At 42.6% G+C, this 21787-nt stretch overlaps 2 protein-coding genes and 1 long non-coding RNA gene across 4 annotated transcripts; 2 read left to right on the plus strand and 1 right to left on the minus strand.

Moving 5' to 3' along the window:
• klhl40a (kelch-like family member 40a) lies at positions 1-3400 on the plus strand. Its single transcript, XM_042110655.1, has 6 exons — positions 1-1329; positions 1712-1872; positions 2007-2114; positions 2348-2533; positions 2673-2822; positions 3104-3400. The coding sequence occupies exons 1-6, from the start codon at positions 229-231 to the stop codon at positions 3213-3215; spliced, it is 1818 nt and encodes a 605-aa protein (XP_041966589.1). The 5' UTR covers positions 1-228; the 3' UTR covers positions 3216-3400.
• Positions 3401-4081: 681 nt separating this feature from the next.
• On the minus strand, positions 4082-14226 carry zbtb47a (zinc finger and BTB domain containing 47a). 2 transcript variants are annotated; one of them, XM_042108652.1, is made up of 7 exons: positions 13843-14226; positions 8988-10358; positions 8615-8762; positions 8186-8301; positions 7925-8069; positions 7141-7569; positions 4082-6814 (listed from the first exon to the last, which is right to left on the minus strand). In XM_042108652.1, exons 1-6 carry the CDS (start codon positions 13843-13845, stop codon positions 7181-7183), a joined length of 2172 nt encoding a protein of 723 aa, XP_041964586.1. In that variant the 5' UTR covers positions 13846-14226; the 3' UTR covers positions 4082-6814; positions 7141-7180. The 2 variants fall into 2 exon arrangements, with proteins under 2 accessions (XP_041964586.1, XP_041964585.1); XM_042108651.1 differs by having other exon boundaries at positions 4082-7569.
• On the plus strand, positions 14052-19158 carry LOC121723016. Its single transcript, XR_006034893.1, has 3 exons — positions 14052-14128; positions 18418-18557; positions 18685-19158. It is a non-coding gene; the product is annotated as an uncharacterized LOC121723016 (long non-coding RNA).
• The last annotated feature ends 2629 nt before the right edge of the window (positions 19159-21787 follow it).

A 21787-nucleotide genomic window follows, 5' to 3' on the forward strand; every position in this document is an offset into this window, starting at 1 on the left:
GTCTGTGCAGTTGGTCTCTCTCTCTTTTTTTCTCTCTCTCACTCCCTCATTTGCTATCACTCCCTCTTTCCCTCCCCCTTTCTCTCTCTCTCTCTCTCTCTCTCTCTTTCTTTCTCCTTTCCTCTGCCATTTTCTGAGTTGAGCTGTTAAGTCTGTTCTGCTGTGGGAAGTGACCAGGACACTCTCCTGTTCAAGCGTACGCTCACAGTGCCAGAAGTCTGTACCAACATGGCGGTGGCGGGAGTGGACCCGGTGGAGCAGCCACGCATGTACCAGCAGACCCTGTTGCAGGATGGCCTCTGCGACCTGTTGGAGAACGACAAGTTTGTAGACTGTGTGCTGAAAGTCAAGGATCAGGAGTTCCGCTGTCATCGGCTGGTGCTGGCCGCCAGTAGCCCCTACTTTAAGGCCATGTTCCTGTCCAACCTGGAGGAGAGCAAGAAAAGGGAGATCGTCTTGAAGGACGTGGACCCCAGTGTCATGGGCATGGTGTTGAGGTACCTCTACACATCTGATATCAATCTGACGGAGCAAAACGTTCAGGATATCTTCATGGTGGCCAACATGTACCAGATCCCCTCCATCTTCAGCGTTTGTGTGTCCTACCTTCAGAGCAAGTTGGTGCTAAGTAACTGCTTGGCAATCTTCAGACTAGGGCTTCTACTGGACTGTCCACGTTTAGCCTCTGATGCCCGGGATTTCATCTGTGAGCGTTACGATCTGATTGTGCGAGACCAGGACTTCCACCAGCTGGGCCCAGGCGAGTTGGCGGCCATCATCACCTGCGACTCGCTCAATGTGGAGAAGGAGGAGGTGGTCTTTGAGTCTCTTATGGACTGGGTGAGCTACGACAAGCAGGAGAGGCTGAAAGACCTGCCTGACCTCCTGCACTGTGTGCGCTTCCGGCTGATGTCGGAGGACTATTTCACCAATAAAGTGGAGGGACACAAACTGATCAAGCCCAACACGGAGCTCAAAAAACAGCTTCAGCTCATCAGGGATGCTCAAAGAGGAATATTCCCGAAGCCCATGAAGTCGGAGAAGGGACAGGAAGATGAAGAAGAGGAAGAGGATGGTTTACTCCCTGGGATTCTAAATGACAACCTGCGCTTCGGCATGTTCCTGACAGAGCTCATTCTGATGGTCAGTGACACTGGGACGATAGCGTACGACCCGGTGGGAAATATATGTTACGTCGCATCCACATCTACTGAGGTCCCAAAGAATCACTCCAGCCTGGTGACCAAAGAGAACCAGATCTTTGTGGCAGGGGGTCTTTTCATCGATAAGCAAGACAAGGAGGAGGCCTTGACGTCCTACTTCCTGCAGGTGAGAAAGCTTTCAGATTCAGAGTGGCTTTCAAATTCAGAGTGTCTGTTTTAGGCTTTAAATAAAAATGTCTCAAACAAAAGAATGTATCATACAATGACAAATCAAGACTTGAAGAATGTATTATACAGCGACAAGTCATTCAGGACGTAAATAATGAAAATGGGTGTAGGCAGATAGACAGATAAACAGACAGACAGAAAGACAGAGAAGACAGACATTATATTGCTTTTGATATCCAGCTATGTCCAAAGCCAGCTGAAAGCTGTCTCTGTAGTACCTCAGCTGAATATCAACAACATGAGTGGTTACATGAGAAAAGAACCTTTGGTAATAACAATGTTTGGTAATTGCTCAGACTTGTTTTTGTTCTGTGACTCAGTTTGACCCGGTGAGTCGTGACTGGCTGGGGATGCCCTCCATCCCTGACGCCCGCTGCCTGTTTGGCCTAGCAGAGGCCGAGAACTCCATCTTTGTTGTGGGAGGAAAAGAGCTGAAAGAGGGAGAACATGCTCTGGACTCTGTCCTGATCTACGACCGTCAGTGAGTAAAGAGCTGTCCTGATCTGAACTGTCCCGAACATACCTGAACATTCCATTGTGAATCCATATTTATTTTACATCATCAGTTTGTGTGCTATAAGCTTTATTGGAGTATTTTGTTTTTCTTTTGTGCAGATCTTTCAAGTGGGGAGAGTCGGATCCTCTTCCCTACACAGTGTATGCTCATGGAACGGTGTCGCACAACGGAATGGTCTATGTCATTGGGGGCAAGTCTGAGAGCAAGTAAGTGTCCTTAGAACGGCCCTGGATTCAACAATTAGGGATGAATATGGAAACATTAAAAAAAGATCACATAACAGCTAGGATTTAGAGATGGGATCTTGACAAATATTCTGATATTGTGTCAACTGTGTAAGTACACAACATAACAAAAGAGCACAAGTGGGGTTCACTTACAGGCTTTGGAAAAGGAACTCTTTGCATCAATTCATAATTTTCTTCATCATTTATGACAGGAAGTGTTTGAAACGGGTCTGTGTATATGACCCTACGAAGTTTGAGTGGAAGGAACTGGCCCCAATGAAGACCCCTCGTTCTCTGTTCGGCGCCGCTGTGCACAACGACAAGATCTATGTAGTGACTGGTGTTACTGATGACGGCTTGACCAGTAGCGTTGAGGTCTACGATATCGCCACTAACAAGTGAGTGACAATCCCTTGTGTCAATAAAAAAAAACACAACATAAGGAAGGGAAATTTCAGACTTGCTGATCATGAAAGCTAAAAAGAATGAATCTGTTGTCCCAGAATGGTAAATAAGCACTGCTCCACTTGTTCTCAGGTGGTCGGAGGGCGTAGAGTTCCCGCAGGAGAGGAGCTCCCTCAACCTCACCACCCTGGGCGGCGCACTCTACGCTGTGGGCGGTTTTGCCATGATGCCCAGCGAGGACAGCGAGAAGCTCACTCCCACTGAGATGTACGACATCTGGAGGTGAGTGACTTAATTTTCCTTCTGAGATTCATTCTAAAATACATACACACATAAACACGGAGGAGCTATAACAGATGAGGTTAAACAGGTTTAAACATAAACATTCGCAAGCAAGTCATCAAAGGTAATTCAATGTGTAGACATCAATTTGGATTAGGCATGTTGACACTATAGCAGAATTTAAACTGAACGGCAACTCCTTGAATCAGTTATCCAAAATGTTAAGTGTGGAGAGCTAATGGACTGTTGATGTAACCGTGGTAACCTTTCGCCTCTGGCAGGTTTGATGAGGAGGAGAGGTGCTGGAATGGCATGCTGAGGGAGATCAAGTACGCTGAGGGCGCCACGATTCTTGGGGTGCGACTCAACGTTCTGCGTCTTGACAAGCTGTGATCACCATGCCGTTGACTTCAGGGTGGTTGCAACATGTCAGGAACACAAAAGAACAACAGCAGTAATGGAGCGCGCAGGAGAGTCCACAGTCACAAGAGGCTGTGGAAATTTGGACTAGCATTATATTGTGCCTTGGCTTGAGTGGTAAAATGGCTTCCTAAATGTGCTCATCCACTTGTTTTAAACACATAACACTGGGGCAACATTTTATTGCATGGGGCTGTTTAAATGATTCGTGAAACAAAAGGTTTGGAATATGAAGCTGCAGAAAGCATGATCTTCATGCTGGAGCTCCCTGTTAATGTTGTTCCCAGGTTCTAACAGCAGAGGGAGAGAAATAGTCAAGTCATGTGGATTTGACAGGTTCTCTCTTGAAAATCATCTAATTTCTGCTACACAAATAAAATTGAAATTTGTGAAGGGAAATTACTTTTCATATGTATTTTCAAAACAATAAAAATGTGTATGTGTGTATGAGTGGGTCTTTGCTATTTGCTTACTAAGTGATATGAATATTTGGATAATGTGAAAATGAATATGTTGTGATTCTTAATTACTGTAAGTACACATTTTACTACCATGACAACATTGCATTAAACAAGACAAGACCATATTTTAAAAAAACATGTTGTGTGTGTGTTTCTTCTTCACTGTTTACTCTTGATGTGCCAGCACATCATATGTATGACTGACCAGCAATGCAGCACTCCAAGTCCGATTCAAATCATGACGGAAAGCCTATAAACGCTACACCAGTAATACTACTACTACTACTTCTACTACTACTACTACACACAGATACACATAAACACAAAGTAAACAGGGAAAATTATACATAATGAGAAATATCATATTTAATTTGCATCTATGAAACAGTGGGAAGAACACTTATTTCAAAATTACATGGTATATTTTGTAATACAGTATACTTCTATTTTTCCTCTCTTGAACATATAGTTTACAAATGAACACACATATGCCAGAATATATCGACCAATATTATTAGCACCTCTAGACATTACACACGTGGTGTTTCCAAACTCTAACACTTCTGTTAATATAACAAATTAACCACTTATTGAAACAAAAATATATGCACGGTCATAAACAAGATTATGGTTGTTGAAAAACAAACAAGTATAGGCCTACAAACACACAATGTTAGCTGACTGAAATATTACTGGACTTGTGGAGTCATTGCAACAGGTAAAATAAAGAAGAAAAGAAACAAAGATTTATTTGCATGTGATCTTCCAAATGATGCTAACACACTTTGGCCTCTCAACTTAAACAAAACTGCACGAGACTATTTGTGTAATTTCCTTATAGCCTCCATGCTTACAGTATGTGTCATGTTTTACTTTTGGTCAGAAGACTCATAGCAATCTGCTCCACCTAGCATCAACAGCCCCACTCCTCATCATAATGTTTAGGGTATCTTGGAGTTACAGTATCCTCAGACAGAGTAACATACATATTGTTTGATGTGATTCAAATTTTGTCAAGATTGAATTTGTTTGGGAAAGGAGCTGTTCCACATTCTCTACATAAATACAACTGCCACCATAAATGTAAAGCACAACCACAATGTGTTGTCTTAAATGTAATCCTCTAAATATCTTTTGGGTTTATACAGTAACTGGTTTAGTAAGCTTTTTTTCTCAATTTACAAATGAGAGCTACATACATATGAATATTATGTGCAACATTATTAAAAAGAACACAAGATCAAATGGCAATAATTGGCATATTAAAGTGCTTATGGGCTGGAAATTCCTCAAACACAAAATATAGTTTCCTTCAAATATAATCCTAATCGAATCATTCATTTATGAATAAAATTATGTTAAAATGCAAAAAAAAAATCCAAATTCATATTCATAATATCGGTATTCCAAAGTAAGATTCCAAAACTCTGTAATGTGGATGATTAAACCTCCACACAGCTACACATACAGTAGCTGAGGATGAGTTCACACTGCATAATCTGCTTTTGCTAAATGAGCTGTGAATTCTGATACATCAGTGATTTGTCCATGATGCTTTGAGACCAAATATCAACTGTGTTTTTGTAAAAAACTTCACCGGCAAGCAGTTTCCAAATCCTCATAACATAAAAGCACTGGAAGTTGACAGTTAGCAATCTCTTCACTCAAGTCCACTTGACAGCACCAATCATTCTTTTGAGATTCTAAAATTAAGGTGTTCCCTAAAACAATCATACTTTTCTGCAATTGGAATTTGCCAGCAGCTGCAATATCAATAGTGTCCTTCATCTCTATTACTTAACCACAGGCTTCTGTCAGGCCTATCTCCAATAAATAGCACACATTGTCCTATTGCACAAAGTTAGCCTAATGTCTGTGCATTACAAATTTTGCAAAGCAACAAATTACAATTGCAGACTTAGTCATTATGCATCATGCTTTCTGACTTCACTAAATTTCAAGCAAAGTGCCATTACTAAAAGGCCAATTCGCTACTTTTGAGATGTGTTCATTTCATCTGAGTGCACCGCTTCAGCTTCACCATTACATGGCCTAAACTGTAAAAACAACTGTATGACAGCAAATGTAATGCTCCAAAAGATTCCATCTAGATCAATTTACAGACTAAACAATCATATAAAACTAACTGAAGGAGATGTGTATGGGTAAGTAACAAACCTAAAACAAAAAATAGTTTTAAATGCTTAACATAAGCACTGCCATAACATAGCATACTGATTTCAGAAACTTGCCAACTTTCTGCTTATAGGCTCCCACATGCTTCATAGATGACACTGATCTACTGTTGCCAAAGTGAAAGCTCCGTGTAACAACCTTATAGTTTGGTACTGCTCTAAGGAAAATACACTCTTTAAAGCTGTTAACGGTTAAACAAGATTTAAGCCTGATAGACTTTTTAAGTCTAAAAGAGCATCTAAACTGCCAACAAAGGCATTGCATGCCATTCAATAACAAAATCAAAACAAGCAATACATGCCATTCAGTAACGATTTCCAATTGCTCTGCACTGCAACAATCTCTTTTACATTCAAAACCCTGTGAATTTTACATTTGTCCTGAACATATGAAATGCAGATAGGAAATGTTTAAGATCTCACGATAAAACTGATTTGTGTGCTGACATACTTCATAATAACCACCATATTGGAATATCTGTGGTAAATCTGCATCTACCATGTGTGACCTTCACCAAGCCTGTGCTGTGCTCTGTAATTAACACAGATCTTATCGAGACGGAATGTCAAATTCTGGTTAAAGTGCCATCTAGATATCTCTAATGCTGATGCCAGTGCCAGTGAGTATAAGCATTTGAATTTGCCAATGAGTAAATGAATTACATTAACACTACGCAGTAACAAAACAAACAAACCAGCAGAAGTAACTTGGACTAATCAATGATATGAGTAGCAAGGATATCAACAGTATAACCAATAAGCTCCTATGAGAATCATTAGGTAATGGGCTTATCATATTGGCTTCACATGGGCATGGCGTTGCCCTGAGGAGTCTCTGGACTGGTAAAGTGCCACTGCTGATTGTACGAGGAAAGGGGTGAGGGTTGCAAAATCCTACATTTGGATATCAGTCTTACTGAAAAGCAATTAACAACACATACAAATAAACTCAATTAACATCAACTCATCATCAACAGACCTTAGAGGAACTATTGTAAAATCCCTAGAAGATGAAAATGAGTGTAATGAAACAGAAAAAGTGCTTAGTATCTAGGGTTTTGCTACATACATTTCTATGACATCAATGCAACACGCAGGGAACATAAAGTCACAGACTAGCTTGTAAATACTACAGACTGACATAGTATATTTGGATTCACGGTATAAAATATAGAGCTGTTAATCACTTGATTGTTCTCAATAGATGCTATACTTTCCTATATAGAGTTTGACTAGAAGTACCTTATAGAGTTCCAGGGCTACAAAACGGAGAGTGGAGTGGTCAGTGGTCCTCAGCGTGGAGCCGTCCGGAGGAGAACATGGAGAGAGACGGCAACCCCAAACTCCGATCAGCTGGCGGCAGCAGCGGAGATGGAAACGCCGCTGTGCTGTGATTAGAGGACCCCAATCCATCTTCAGTCAGGGGAGTCATTTCATTGGCCGAGGCCCTAGGGCCAGAGGCAGGCGCCCAATCGGCCTCTGTGGCGGTGGGGTTGGTCACTCGGAAGCACTTCTCCTTGTGCGCCTTGAGCATGTTGGAGAAGCGGAAGCGCTGGCCACACAGGTCGCAGGGGTACGGCTTCTCGCCGGTGTGCGTGCGCCGGTGCCGCTTCATGTTGGGCCGGCTGGTGAAGCTCTTTCCACACATCTCACAGATGTATGGCTTCTCTCCTGTAGAGCAAAGACACATGCAACCACTAAACCAGTCGAAAGGCCTACACATGTATGCACCTATCTCTTTTTTTTTTTTAAGTATTTTTTTGGCCTTTTTGCCTTTATTTGGAAAGGACAATGAGTGAGTGGGAGAGAGAGAGATGGGGTGGGATAGGGACATGACCACAGGTTGGACTCCAACTCGTGAGTGCTTTGACCCGTTCATGGTATGGGCACTCTAGCCTGCTGCACCACAGTGCCCCCCCCCCATGCATGCACCTATCTCCTTTATGCCAACTTCTAAAAGTCATGGATAAGAATCAGGTGAGAGAGAGAGAGTGTGTATGTGTGTGTGTGTGCAAGTGTGACTCACCTGTGTGTGTTTTCATGTGCTCATCAAAGTACTGCTTCATGTTGAAGTCCTTGCCGCACCACTGGCACATGAACTGCTTATGGCCTAAGTGGATGCTCATGTGGGAGCGCAGCTGGTATTTGTACTGGAAGCGCTCACTACAGTTCTGCAACAAGAGATGCTTTTCAACATGTGCACTTGTAGACCTTTCAGTGCCAATTTCAGTCAATTTCCTTCCATTTGGCAGAGAGTGGGATGCTGCAGTAGGAGCATTGTTCTTACCTCACATTTAAAGGGTTTCTCGCCTGAATGCTGGAGGGAGTGGACTTTCAGAGACATGCTCCGTTTGAAGGACTTTCCACATGTCTCACAAGTAAATGGCATTTCTTTTGTGTGTGCTGTCAGTAGGAACATAATGGCAAGGCTATTGTGAGCCATATGATAAAGATTGTATCTTAGGAGAGAATGCTAAAGAATGACTTTCACTTTCACAATCTCTATTGCGCTAAGTGACTGCATGAAAAATCTAGTTTTGAGTAATTCTCAATTCTCAAAAGTTGACAGAAAGGACAAACCGTTTTGCACGCCACTAGAGGGCCACCATATTTCACCAACATGCTTGAAGAAGTATCCAGTTAACTGCAATTCAGCGACCTCACCACTAGAGGCTACTGTGGCATTCAGAAAAAGAAGAGCCATCAGTATACTCACCAACCATGTGTTTGCGAACATGGGCCATGGTGTAGAACTTTTTCTCACAAATCTCACAGGAAAATCTCTTTTCGGCATAACCATGGACAATCTTGTTGTGTTCCTGCAGTGACCACAGCTTCTTGAAGGCCTTTCCACAAGTACCACACTACAAACAACAATGCCAACCACAACACATCAACACCAAAGGTTACATAATACACTCCCTAAAGTATTGGATTAAAGAACCTTCTCTTCCACACCTCCTGTGGCTTGGCTTCATATTCTGATAGTACATGTAGATGCATGTGATAGTGTGTATGTGTGTGTGCGCATGTGCATGTGTGTAAGTGTGCGTAATGTTTGTGCGAGGCCCCTGTGTGTGCTCACACACCTGTATGCTCCTCTCACAGTTGGTCTGCTGATGGAGCTGCAGCTCGCTCTCCAACAGGAAGCGCTTGCCACACTTGTCGCACACCTGCATGCGGTGGTGCGTGGCGCTCACATGCTTTTCCAGGTACCAGTGATTGTTGAAGCTGCGTGGGCAGCGAACGCAGGGGAAGGTCTGCCTCTCCTCCAGCCGCACCTTCAGGCCCTGGCCCTCCGGCTCCTCGGATCGGACGCCGCCACTGATCAGCTTGCCCTGCTGGCCCGCCAGACGGCTCCTCAGGGGAGATGCTCCGACAAACATGGCCGCCACCCTGGTTTGTCGCTGGGGTGGACGTGGGGTGAAATCTGCTATGGCTTGATCGCTGTTGTGTCCGTCCTCCTCTTCGCTGGACCCTCCTTGGTCGTCCTCCTCTTCCTCGGTTTGCGCCGCTTTCCCTTCTTCCATGTTCACGTCTTCGTTGTCGTCGTCGTCATCGTCGTCATCTTCCTCGGCCTCTTTGTTGTCTTTCTCCTCGTCACGTCCAGCTTGGTCCGTTCCTGGCTGTCTGTGTGCAGAGGGCAGCAGCACTGGGGAGGGCTGCTCTTCCAGGCCTTTGGACACATTGAGGGTCTGATTGTTCAGGTTCAACTCCACGATGATCTGCTGCGTGTCTCCAGGGACGCTCAAAGCCCCCTGCACCGCTGCGTCCTCCCCTTCCTTTTTGAGGAACTGCACAGGCTTGGCGTTGCCCGGGTGTTCGCTTTTCAGCGGGCCGTCCTCCACATGCAGGGTGAACTGGGTCCCTCCGCCCTCCCGTCCGTAGATTTTTGCGCTGGCTGACTCCATTTCCTGCTTGACGTCCGCGCGGTAGGCAGCCACAGCAGCGGCCCTCCCGCCGTCCCCACCACCGTTGGTCCACAGCTGTGCGCCCTGCTTGGCCTCCTCGTCCCCCGCCGCACTGGGCACCCCGGCCAGGGACCCGTGGCTGAGCAGCTCCCGGCAGGAGGCGGCGATGTCGGTCATCTGCAGCACGGTGGCGGCCCGCAGCACATCCTGCACGTTGCCGCTGGTCAGCAGCAGCTTGGAGGTGTATATGAAGTCCAGGATCTGCTGTAGGCCCTGGGGCTGCAGGGCCTCGAGCGCCAGCTCCACGCGCTGGAGCTCCTTGCTGTGGCCGAACAGCGAGTGGAAGAAGGGGCTGTACGCCGCCAGCACGCCCTTGTGGGCCTGGAAGGTGGCCTGGTGCCGCAGCAGCACGATGTCCACGTCGCACAGGTCCGGCTGGAAGAGGCGCTGGTCATTGAGCCGGTCCATCAGGAAGGTAAAGTGCAGGGCCACATCCTCCAGCAGCGAGAACTCTGCAGTCGGGTGGTCAGCTGTTTTCTCCACTATGAGCTAAATCAAAACAAGACATCAAAAAAAGACCAACAACCAATCCAAGGGAATTATTCCATGATGCACATATTACTGCCATTATCACTAACAAACTGTTTTAATCTTACAGACTGCAATTACACATTTATAGGTGAGTAGTTACAACAGTGAAGAGTGTCAAAAAAACAACAACTTTAGATTTTGCATTTATTGTGTGTTTGTTATGCATTTTAATAAGATGCTTGCTTCAAACTATTAACAAAGAGAAGTCAAGATTAGGAGTGTTTGATATTTATTTCGTACATTACAATAGAAGATCCCATGCTACAGTAAGTCATACCACTTTCTCAGTTTTGCCTTTTGGAATGGCACATTATGAGGATTTTCCTTCACAGGTGATTAAAATGTCATTAAATAAATGTTTGCTTGTTGAGCGAGGAGAATGTTCAGTTTACATATTGAATCCAGTTTTGACTTTTGGAAACATGCCAATGTTCAGGGAAGCCAGAGCTGACCTAGATATTAACCCATTCCTCCAGATGTGAGGGCTGTGTAGAGGTTACGCAACCCCACAATGTCACTCAGCTGCAAAAACATTCAGTGTCCCTGAATGCCTACAGATGTATCATCCATGTCACCTATCAAGGCTGAGGACAGGCTATCGAACGAGAAGAGTGAAGAGGAAGCGTCAGTGTCTGACCCAATCACAGAGAACCATCAGAAGCCTGATGCACCAGTATTCCACCCACACACTCCTGATTTCTTGTCACCCTCCCATTCCACCCTACTAGAGGCTACTGTGGCATTCAGAAAAAAAACCTTTAAGAAGAGCCAACGGTCAACATTCAGTGTCCCTGCAAGTATGCAGAGGCTGCTTCTGACTGGCTTTTTCTATCCCCAGACATTCAGCATTCTACCCTCTATTCATCCACAGCCAATTGCTACTGTAGGCTGTCCTTTTCTAGCTTGAGACCTTCAGCTATTTTTCTAGCTATTGCACAGCACCCAAAAAGCACAGGGCACTCCCTGACCATGGCCCTTCAAAAGGATCTCTTAAAGGCACCTCAATATTGTCCACAACAACCTTGTACTTCATACTCCCAGTGAGAACATAGCACGGAATGTGCAATGAGTGTCAAACAGCTATCAACTTTCAGTCAGGTTTTAGATATGCCTCGGGACAGATGCCGGTACTGTTAGTGCAGACACTGTTGATCACAATATGATCAGAACTACACAGACTATAATATTGGGTTGGACTTTCAGGCATAGTCATGGCAAAAATCATGTAACCATTTGTTCAAGAAAGGTAGAAAATGAAAAATGATTTCCAATCCAAGCTTGATTGTTGCCTAATGACTATGGTCTCCTTTAAGCTCTGTCAATGTATTGGCCAAATTAACACCTGGATGTCTACATTTTTTAAAACTGTAAATAACTGTAAGTAAAAACGGTAAGTAATTCTGTTTGCAGAAAAAAATGTGCAAACCGCTAAGACTGCCCACTGTGAACTATATGTATGCATTTAGCGGGCGCTTTTATCCAAAGCAACTTAAAAAAAGAGAACTAGCACATAGGCTCCATTCTGCTGCTTGCGCCATATGCAGATATATGGGTGCAGATGAACAGATCAGTGCTTGCTTACCATTTTCACACTACCCTTGCTCACCATAAAAGTGTGTAAACCTACTTCTACAACTAATCAAGCATATGTTTAATAACAAGTTGCAAGTGACACTGGCATTGCATTGCCAGTCCTGGGTGTTTTGGTAGTGGAAGAAAGAAAGAGGCTGAGGAGAAAAAAAGTGAAACTGTGTTATCAGATCCAGTCATCCAGAGACAAAAGTACCAGAATGGTATCTACTTACTACTTAAGGCAGTGGTGCTCAAACTTTTTATGTCATACCCCATTTTGGAGGTGGGGAATTTTCAAACCCTACCTGATCCCATCACAGCACAATGGAAACGTTAATATGATTTTTGCATTGTGCTTCCACATCACATTTCCCATCTTGGTCTGCTGGATCTGATGTCGTTTTAATTCATATGTCGGCCTGTCTATGACTCCTATGTTTGTATGTGGCTATTTTGTTTTAATTTATATGTAGGCCTGTCTATGACTCCTATGTTTGTGTGTGGCTATTTTTTTTTTGAATGTATGATCTTCATTGTCAAAAAGGAAAGGCATTTATAAAGCATTAATAAAGATAGGCACAACTAAGACATTCTCTCGGTTGTTGGTTGCAACCCCCTGTTCGTCACACCCGACCTGACATGTCTCTATTCCCCATTAGTGGGGCCTGCCTCACACTCACTTCAAGAACCACTGACTTAAGGGAACGTCTGATATCTACACTATCCTTTTTAGCAACAGGTAGGCAAGCTGAATCAGAGCAACCCTTCTCCCGACCTCTCCGATGCCTACATGTTGAATCAGCTGCAAACAAGCTAAATTAGGTCTGTCACACTGATTGGAGCCACAGATTGACTGTCCTCCAACGTTATCAGACGTCGGACCGCCGGCTGGGTCTGCAGTACCCACTTAGGGGATGCAAAATGCAGCAGCTATGTGAATTTGTTATGTTAAATCAACTGATTACATGACTCCAATACTCCCTACACTGGCTTCCAGTAAATCACAGAATTGACTTCAAAGCACTGCGATTTGTTTAGAAATCAGATTAGATGCACACTGTGGTTTTATGTCTTTTGATTATGATATGATATTCTTGCTTTTATTTATGTAAAGCACATTGAATTGCCTCTGTGTATGAAAAATATAAACTTGCCTTTGCCTTGCCTTGGATGGTCCATACTGCCACAAAAGCCTATCACTGAAGATGATCACCTGTAGCTTTCAGGGCACCTTACTGTCAGCTTTTTGTCCTCCTCCGCCAAAAACGTTGCCCATTCGACAGTTTAGGTAATCCAAACCCAGATGATATCACTGCTCTCCATTTCCTCAACTCTATCACATACATACACACACGCTGACCCCCCCCCTCACATACAACAGCCCAGCAGAAGTGTTAAGTTCCCTTGGTTGAGGTCTAAACGTTTCTCTGGGTCAACTTTTGCATCCATGCTATAGTCTGGACTGTGATGAAAACATCATTCACAGTTTCATCTTTCTATACATGATAAGATTGTGCAATGATAATGCCAGTTTAGTCAAATTAAATAAGCCTACAAAGCACATTAAAGTCTGAATCGGATATTCCCTCTTTTGGCTGCAGCATAGCCATCACATTGCAAGTTGTTAAATGTCATATTTTTTTCTGTCATCACATAGTCTACTGTACAATATTTTCACTAACGTCCCTTTCTACCACATTCACGATAATCCAAACAGCATAATTTATGGAATATTTTGCGGGTAGATCAGGGTTGTTACATGCATATTACTATTATTAACCTCATTATCAAGTTTTATAGGCCTACAACATTCCAAACATTTGTAAGACATGATATACCCAGCATGCTGAGAGCCAAATGGATCCCCTACCATTGTGATCAACTGTTTGATATGCCACAGGAGTTCCGTTTACCCTCCTTTTTAACACGATTACGCTTCTCCATGAAAACATCTGTCCTTCACATCGCTACTGTACGTCAAGCCGCAGACATATGTCCTCTTTCGCCATGTTTGCAAAAAACGACAAATTCGCCGTCTGCCTCTCACCGAAGTAACTGATGATTGGAGCACCAAAATCATATGGGGCGTTTTGTCTGGAACGTTAAAGCGACAGGGACTCGATAATCAAAGGGTTTCCTGACAGATGTAAGCTACGGTATGTATTTTATTTGGCCATTCGTCAGCAAAGCTTATCTTTTGAATTAGCCTAAGTGCATTCCGATACGTAGCCTAAGGTTTGATTATTGGTGCACGAACGAGACTACCACCCAATCGCCCATGTTACCGCGGAGGTAAACAGTATTGCAGACAGAAGCGCGCAAGGTCATCGAGTCCATGTTGGAGTGACTCGGTTCAACACAGCGGTGAACGCAATGAACTGGAGCCTGTGTTGTATCGTGAGAACTAACCTGTTTATGTCACAGGGGGGCGCTAGCATACAACCGTTATCCATCCAAGGCTCACACAGATCTGACCTCTATGAACAATTGCTCGGCGCATGAGAAACAGACAAACACCATTCGTCTTTAACGGCAACGATAGTTTTTATAGCCTAATAGCCTACTGTAAGTTTAGCCAACCATAAAGATAAAATCAACAATATTAGCTGAGGGAGAACAACTGACAAAGACATGCTAGCCTATAACAAGAGGCTTAACATTAGTCTAAAAACAAAGTCAATAATCCAGACAACAATTAGTCACATTTGTCAGATCAGAAAGGTAATTCTCAAAACTGTTCAAACTCCATATCATCTTATCACTTGTGCACATCATTTTAGCAGTTGCTTCCCATTTTGAACAAATAGCAATGCTTTCGTACATCCATGCAACTGATTTTGTACAAATGTCTGCTGTTTTTATTTTTAATTGCTAATGTAATTAGTCAAAATGCACTATATAGTAGGGGGGCCTATGTGTCAAATTTGGGGGCTTGTGGGATTCGCATGTTAATTTTTGGAGAGTATTATATCTTTGTTCTAGGGGTTCTTAAGAGTAAAACGGTTGAAGGTTTTGAAGGACCCAAATCAAAGGTCAAATTCAGAAAAGGTCAAATTTGGTGTTTTGTCCATAAACCTCACATTGCTGGTATTATAGCATAGGGTTTGGTGCCAAAAAGCAAAGATATTCTACAAGGTAGTGTGCAAAGGTGGACCACATAAACAATACAACATTATAAAACATTTTTTCAGAGCACAAAGTGCAGAGATCTCTGTTAAATCAAGTTTAATAGACTTTTACATAGTACCAGCTGAAGTCTGTAAGGCCTTCCTAAGCCTAAGTGTGAAGAAAAGAAAGGGTAAAGGATCAGCTAGACAAACAGACAGGTGTGTGTGTGTGTGTGTGTAAGAGAGAGAAAGTGAGACACTACCAGCATGGACGGATTATGAACTTTCAGGCCCCTGGGCCCAGATGTATTAAGGGATTAAATTGTTGCACGGGACATTTTTTAAATTTATTTGATGTGATTTCCTGTATTCTGGTGCATTTTGGGGATGGCCAATACTTTATTTCAATCAGATTCATAGCCTATGTGTTGATATGATGTGTTGATATTGAGGCAATGATTCCATGCAATGGCTTGGGCCCTCTGACTCCTTGGGCCTCTGGGTTTGGGCCCGGTAGGCCCGTGCAGTAATCCATCCCTGACTACCAGTGACAGTTGGCTGTTGATAGCTGGCAGTGATAGAATTTAGAATATCGAATAACTTGAAGCACATAGTGTTCTGTTCTTCATGGTTGGTGATATTAGTGACCTTCTAGCCTTCTACATTTGAGCAAGCACATTTTCATAGTTCATGGTGGCACAGTCTAGTTTCTGAGGTGTGTCTTTCTGTTAGTCAGGTGATGGCACACATATTCTAAAAGAAACAGATTTTGGGCTATGTATCCAGTGGCAGATATGTGTGGACTGGTGAATGACCCATCACTAGAGACAGATGCCAAATTTCTTGTTTTTGTCCATGAGAGAGTATGGAGATAGGTATCACAGATCAGCCAACGATTACATTGTTACAGTGCAGTTATTTTACAACAGAACAAAGCAGTTTGGCACAGGAACTGCTACAAATCCACCTGTAACAGTGAGCATTTGCAGCATGCTAAGATTCGCTACTAGAAATCATGTGAAGCAGGCAGGACTCAGTGTCTTCAGAAAAGACGCGGTAGACCATCTTCTGAACCTGCAGCAACACCTGCAACTGCATCAGGTCCATCTAGAGGGACACTTGTTCAGCAGCAGCTGCTGCCAGCATAGACAAGTGCTTCTTCTGTCAGAAGCAGACAAAAGAGCGTTTTCATGAGGTGTCCTCTTTCAATGCAGGCAACCAACCAAGAACTATAAGTAATATTTTGAAGTCAATGACTTTTAACAGGTAGCCAGTGTAAAGATGCTAGGATGGGGGAAATATGTTCATATTTTTTGTGTGTGAGCAGCTGCATTTTGTATAAGCTGTAAGCTCTTTAGACAGGTATTATTACAGCCAGCATAATAGCATTGCAATAGCATTGCAATAGTCTATCCTTGAGATGACAAAACATTAATTTCTCGGCATCTGGTAAGGATAAGTTGTTCCTTAAATGGTAAAATTAAGTTTTGGTGATCTGTTTTATGTGATTACTTGCTAGGTCCTGGTCAATTATAACTCCTAGGTTTTTAACACTTGTAGATGAGGTCAGTGGAAGATCACTATATGTAGCCTGTGATGTGGATAGGATATCCCTCATCTTTTTAGAACCTAAAACCATGACTTCTGTTTTATCTGAGTTCAAAAGCAGGAAATTATTCGTCATCCATGTCTTTATATCTGTTATACATGTGTCAAGTTTGACGGTGTTAATTCATCAGGTTTTATGGAAAGGTATAGTTATGTATCATCTGCTAAACAACAGGGGCCTCAGTACTGAGCCTTGAGGCACTCCACATTTGACGATAATCTGGGTAGATGGTTTATTATGGACCTGTACAAATTGTTGACGGTTAGGAAGGTATGATCTAAACCAGTGTTTTTCAACCTTTTTTGTGCCACGGCACACTTTTGACACTTAAAATGTCCCACGGCACACTAACACACTAATCCTGTGTGAAGAAAAAATAAACATACCATAGCCTAAAATTTCAAATAATACACAGATATGGCCTATGGCTTCTATGCAAGACCTGCTCAATATAACAAGCGCCCTCTGTTTAATTTGTAGGTGACTATATCTAATTTAATTGTTGTTTTGAACTGGATATGTGATGATTCTGTGAATACTGGATATGGGCCCCCCATTGTACAATGCCTGCATACCACAAATAGTGCAATCATACAATCAATGAGAGTATGTGGTTATAAATTATTTGATGCAACAGTTGCTTTTCTAGACCAGTAAGTGACATTTGGGTAATTTTCTGCGGCACACCTGATGATCTCTCACGGCACACTAGTGTGCCCCGGCACAGTGGTTGAAAAACACTGATCTAAACCAAGCGAGTGCTGAGTCTTTGATGCCTATCAAATTTTCAAGCCTAAGTAGTATGTCATTGTCTATGGTGTCAAAGGCAGCGCTGAGGTCCAGGAAGACCAGTATCGATACAAGGCTAGGTTTTTTGAGGGAGGGCTTAATAACAGATGTCTTAAACGACTGCGGTACATGCCCTGATAGCATTGAATTATTTATAATCTAGAGCAAAACATTATCCAGGAAGGGGAGAGCAGTCTTAAGAAGGGGAGTAGGAATAAGGTTTAGTAGACTAGTTGTAGATTTTGATGAGGAAATTGTGGAGGTGAGATCTAATATGTTGTGTATATTTAAATGAAGTAAATGTTGTTTGAGGTCTCATCTATGATTTTGTTATCTTTCAGCAATGGAGTATATGTATTTGGTGAAACTGAAACTGGTTATTGATCTTATCTCTAATTGTTTGACATACAATCATAATACTGACATACAATCATACTGTTAAAAATAAGAAAATAACTGTTTTGTGAACTTTATTCAACATAGCCAGTGATTTCAGCTAAATGTATGGTGTTAATTATAGTGAAATATACAAATTCACAAAAATAGGGTTAAAACAGGTAAAAAAAAATGGAGACTCCATTTCTCCATGTTCAATGACCTCTAAAGACAGTCCAACCACTCTCCAAAAATTAACATTTCAATCCCACAGAAACCACATAGGCCCCCTGACTAATAGGCCTACTGGTAAATCACACACAGCATTTCATCACCCCACACACACCCCTTTACTCCCCCCTCAACACCTCCCCGCTCCCCTCACACACACACACACACACACACACACACACACACACACACACACACACACACACACACACACACACACAGGTATCAGGTGTGGAGAACATAGTATAGTATATATCTCTAGTATGAGAAACGTTATATCATCATTGCTCACATAAATTCAGTTCTGCATTCTTCTGCATGTCTTTTTTTTCAGATTATGATGGGCCTTGAAGCAGTTGGGGAGGACTACCATAAACAACAAGCTGCGCCGTCGTCAGCCAGATATTAGTAATATAATGGACAGGATGAGGCGAGGTGATGGAGATGTTCCCTTTTCTTCAGGTGCCAGAGCTTGTGAGTAGCAAAGCCGTATAGTAGTATATTACTATAATGTGATTTCAGTGCTGTTCAGGTGTAAGTTCTATAACAATTTATTGGTAACCACAATTTTCTCTGTTTTGTTTTGTTTGTTTATTTGTAGATGCATCATGAAATGAAGTTGTGGATGGACTGGACTTAGAGCTAAGCCTGAAAAACACCCTCAGTATTGACCCCTAAGGGCAAGGTATTTGATATTTTTAACATTACAATTAACATTGCTTTATGCTGTCAATTCACATCTTAGACTCTTACTTAGACTCTTACTAATTCACATCTTAGACTCTCTCTTATTTCTCATTTATATGGAACCACTGAGCGTGTTTCCAACCAACATTCCAACATAAAGATGGATGGCATCACAATAGCAAGTGGAGAGATGGATGTGCCACATGCCCTTGCCACATGGAGTACCCCAGGCAGATTAAGCACACGCTGGCTTTTGCAGAGCATTATTTGTTCATGATACCAAGTCAAAAAAGAGTCTCCTGTATTGAGACTTTACAATCAAATTAGCTAGTCTTTGTTAATATTACCTTTTATTGTATTATACATTTAATACATTTGCTTGATTATTTCTAAATCTGGCCTTCCTGTTCATGTTTTATGCATAGAGCCAGGCACAATTCTTTCATAGTATTACAGGGCTTACAGCATGTAAACAAAGGTTTGTGTAGGTTTCATTTAAAGTAAAAACATCCCTCTTTCCTAAACAATTTTACAAGTATTATTGATAATCACTATACAATAGGCTATTCATCAGTGATCACTAGTAATAATAATAAATACTACTAATAATAATACATTTTATTTAAAAAACACCTTTCAGGACACCCAAGGTCGCTTCACAGATAAAACAAATGGAAGAAAAAAAATATATATCAAAAAAGGAGTAAAATTATATATATATATATATAAAATATATATGAAGAGTTCAGATGCAAAACCCTCTAAATCCGTCTGACCACTTTTCTTTTAAATGAGCATTTAAATTCAGGCCCCTATAGGATATTTCAGACCAGGAAGAGAGTGGTATTTAGTGGGTTTAGAAGTTAAATTATTTGATTAGTGTATACTATGTGTGGAGAGCATCCCCTCACCATCTTTATCTCATTTTTGACATAGGTGGCATTTAGAGGCTTTTGCATCTGAACCCTTCATATATAAAGTCCATTTAGCCATATCACAGTCCATAGGCTAGTCTAAAGAGATATGTTTTCAGTTCCTTTTTAAACTGGGCAGTGGATTCACACTGCCTGATGTCGTTTGGAGGTGAGTTCCATAGCTTTGGGGCTGTGTGGGAGAACGCTCTCTCTCCCATGGTGCTGAGGTTCATCTTGGGCACCTTGAGCAGACTAGCTGATGAGGATCGCAGCGAGCGGGAAGGGGTGTAGCTCTCCAAGAGGTCGGTGATATAATTGGGAGCAAGGTTATGCAGGGCCTTATATGTCAACAGTAGGATCTTAAACTGAACTCTCTGGGTAACTGGTAACCAGTGTAGCTGCAACAGTACAGGTGTTATGTGGCTTGTGGACTTTCCTGGCTACTATCCTGGCTGCAGAGTTCTGAATTATTTGGAGGCGGTGGAGTGATTTCTGTGGAATGCCAGAGAAGATGGAATTGCAGTAATCAATGCGGGATGTAGCATAGGCGTTTACAAGTACCTCTGCACTCTGCTGACTGAGGGAGGGGCGCAGTCTTGCGATGGTGCGCAGATGGAAAAAGGCGTTGCGAGACACACTGTTAATATGGGCAGTGAATGAAAGTGTTCCGTCTAGTATAACACCAAGACTCTTCACCTTGGTGGAGCAGGGAATGTTGGAGCCATCTACAGATAGGGAGAGTCTGTTTTCCATCTTTGCCAGCAGTGTTTTTGAGCCAACAACAAGGATTTCAGTCTTGTTACTGTTCAGTTTTAGGTAGTTTTTAGTCATCCGCAGATTTATATCATGCAGACAGGCAGTCATCGCAGCAGGAGGAAGGGAGGCAGTCGGTTTGGTGGACATATAAAGCTGGGTGTCATCAGCATAGCAGTGAAACTGAACACCATGTTGCCTCATATATATTTCCCAGTGGGAGGAGGTAGATGATGAAGAGCAGGGGCCCCAGAACAGACCCCTGTGGCACTCCCTTCGTGACAGCAGCACTCTCCGACTTGTGGTCCAAAATCTGGACAAGCTGTGTCCTGCCAGAGAGATAGGAGGTGAACCATTGATGAACACTGCCCTGCACTCCAATGCTGGTAAGACGCTCCAGAAGCAGCTGATGGGATATGGTGTCAAAAGCTGCACTCAGGTCAAGGAGGATTAGGATGGAAATGAGTCCAGCATCAGCTGTGCAGAGGAAGTCATTTGTTACCTTCACCAAGGCAGTCATTATCATCATTTATGGTTAAACATTAAAATATGATTAACAAGTAATAAAAGGTTTTGGGGGAATGATTGAACCTCTTGGATTCTATTTAGAACCCTTTTATAAAAATGAAAGAACCCCTAAGGGTTTTTTTTTATATTGAACCCTCTGGAATGGTTCTATATGGAACCTTTTGAGGGTGCCATATGTACCAAGTTATAGAACCCTTAAAGGTTCCATTTAGAACCCTTTGTTTTAAGAGTGTAGTGACTTCACACAGAGGCTTGAGCTTCAGGGCCCCCTGAGCCCTTGGGCCCGGTAGGCCCATTCGCTAATCCATCCCTGGTCTTGTTATGATCTCTTTGTACACAATACTTTGGTTTGTCTGTAGAGACCCTCACCACACTACCACAGAAGTGTAATTCTATTTTGAACATTGTTAGTGGTATAAAAAAGCAACGTGACACCTTGCCGCGTGCGCATCACTCAGCATCATTAACATCACTCAGTGATAATGCAAATAAACGTTAACATAATTTTGCTCTCAATCAAAAGTTTGAAGTTGTTAACTACCGTAAATAGACCCTAGGTTGTTTTTACTCCAGATTTCCACTTTAATTACCTATCCGTTTTATCCCTGCTTCATAAGCTACTTGTACTCAAGTGAGCTGAGAAAGGCTTGGTGAAGGGTTTGATGGTGAGTCAGACCAAAGAAATTGCAAATAATCCTTTGGGGAAATCAGTGATAGGCTACAGCTCCTTGCTCTCTCTTGCTCTCTCCCCAAGCATGGCCTTTTTATTCAGTCTGTTATTTCCAAATTGTCTTCCAAATGATGAGACCCTAATAGGCCTAC

This window comes from Alosa sapidissima, chromosome 1 (genome assembly GCF_018492685.1).
Source record: "Alosa sapidissima isolate fAloSap1 chromosome 1, fAloSap1.pri, whole genome shotgun sequence".
Classification (NCBI taxonomy): Eukaryota; Metazoa; Chordata; class Actinopteri; order Clupeiformes; family Clupeidae; genus Alosa; species Alosa sapidissima.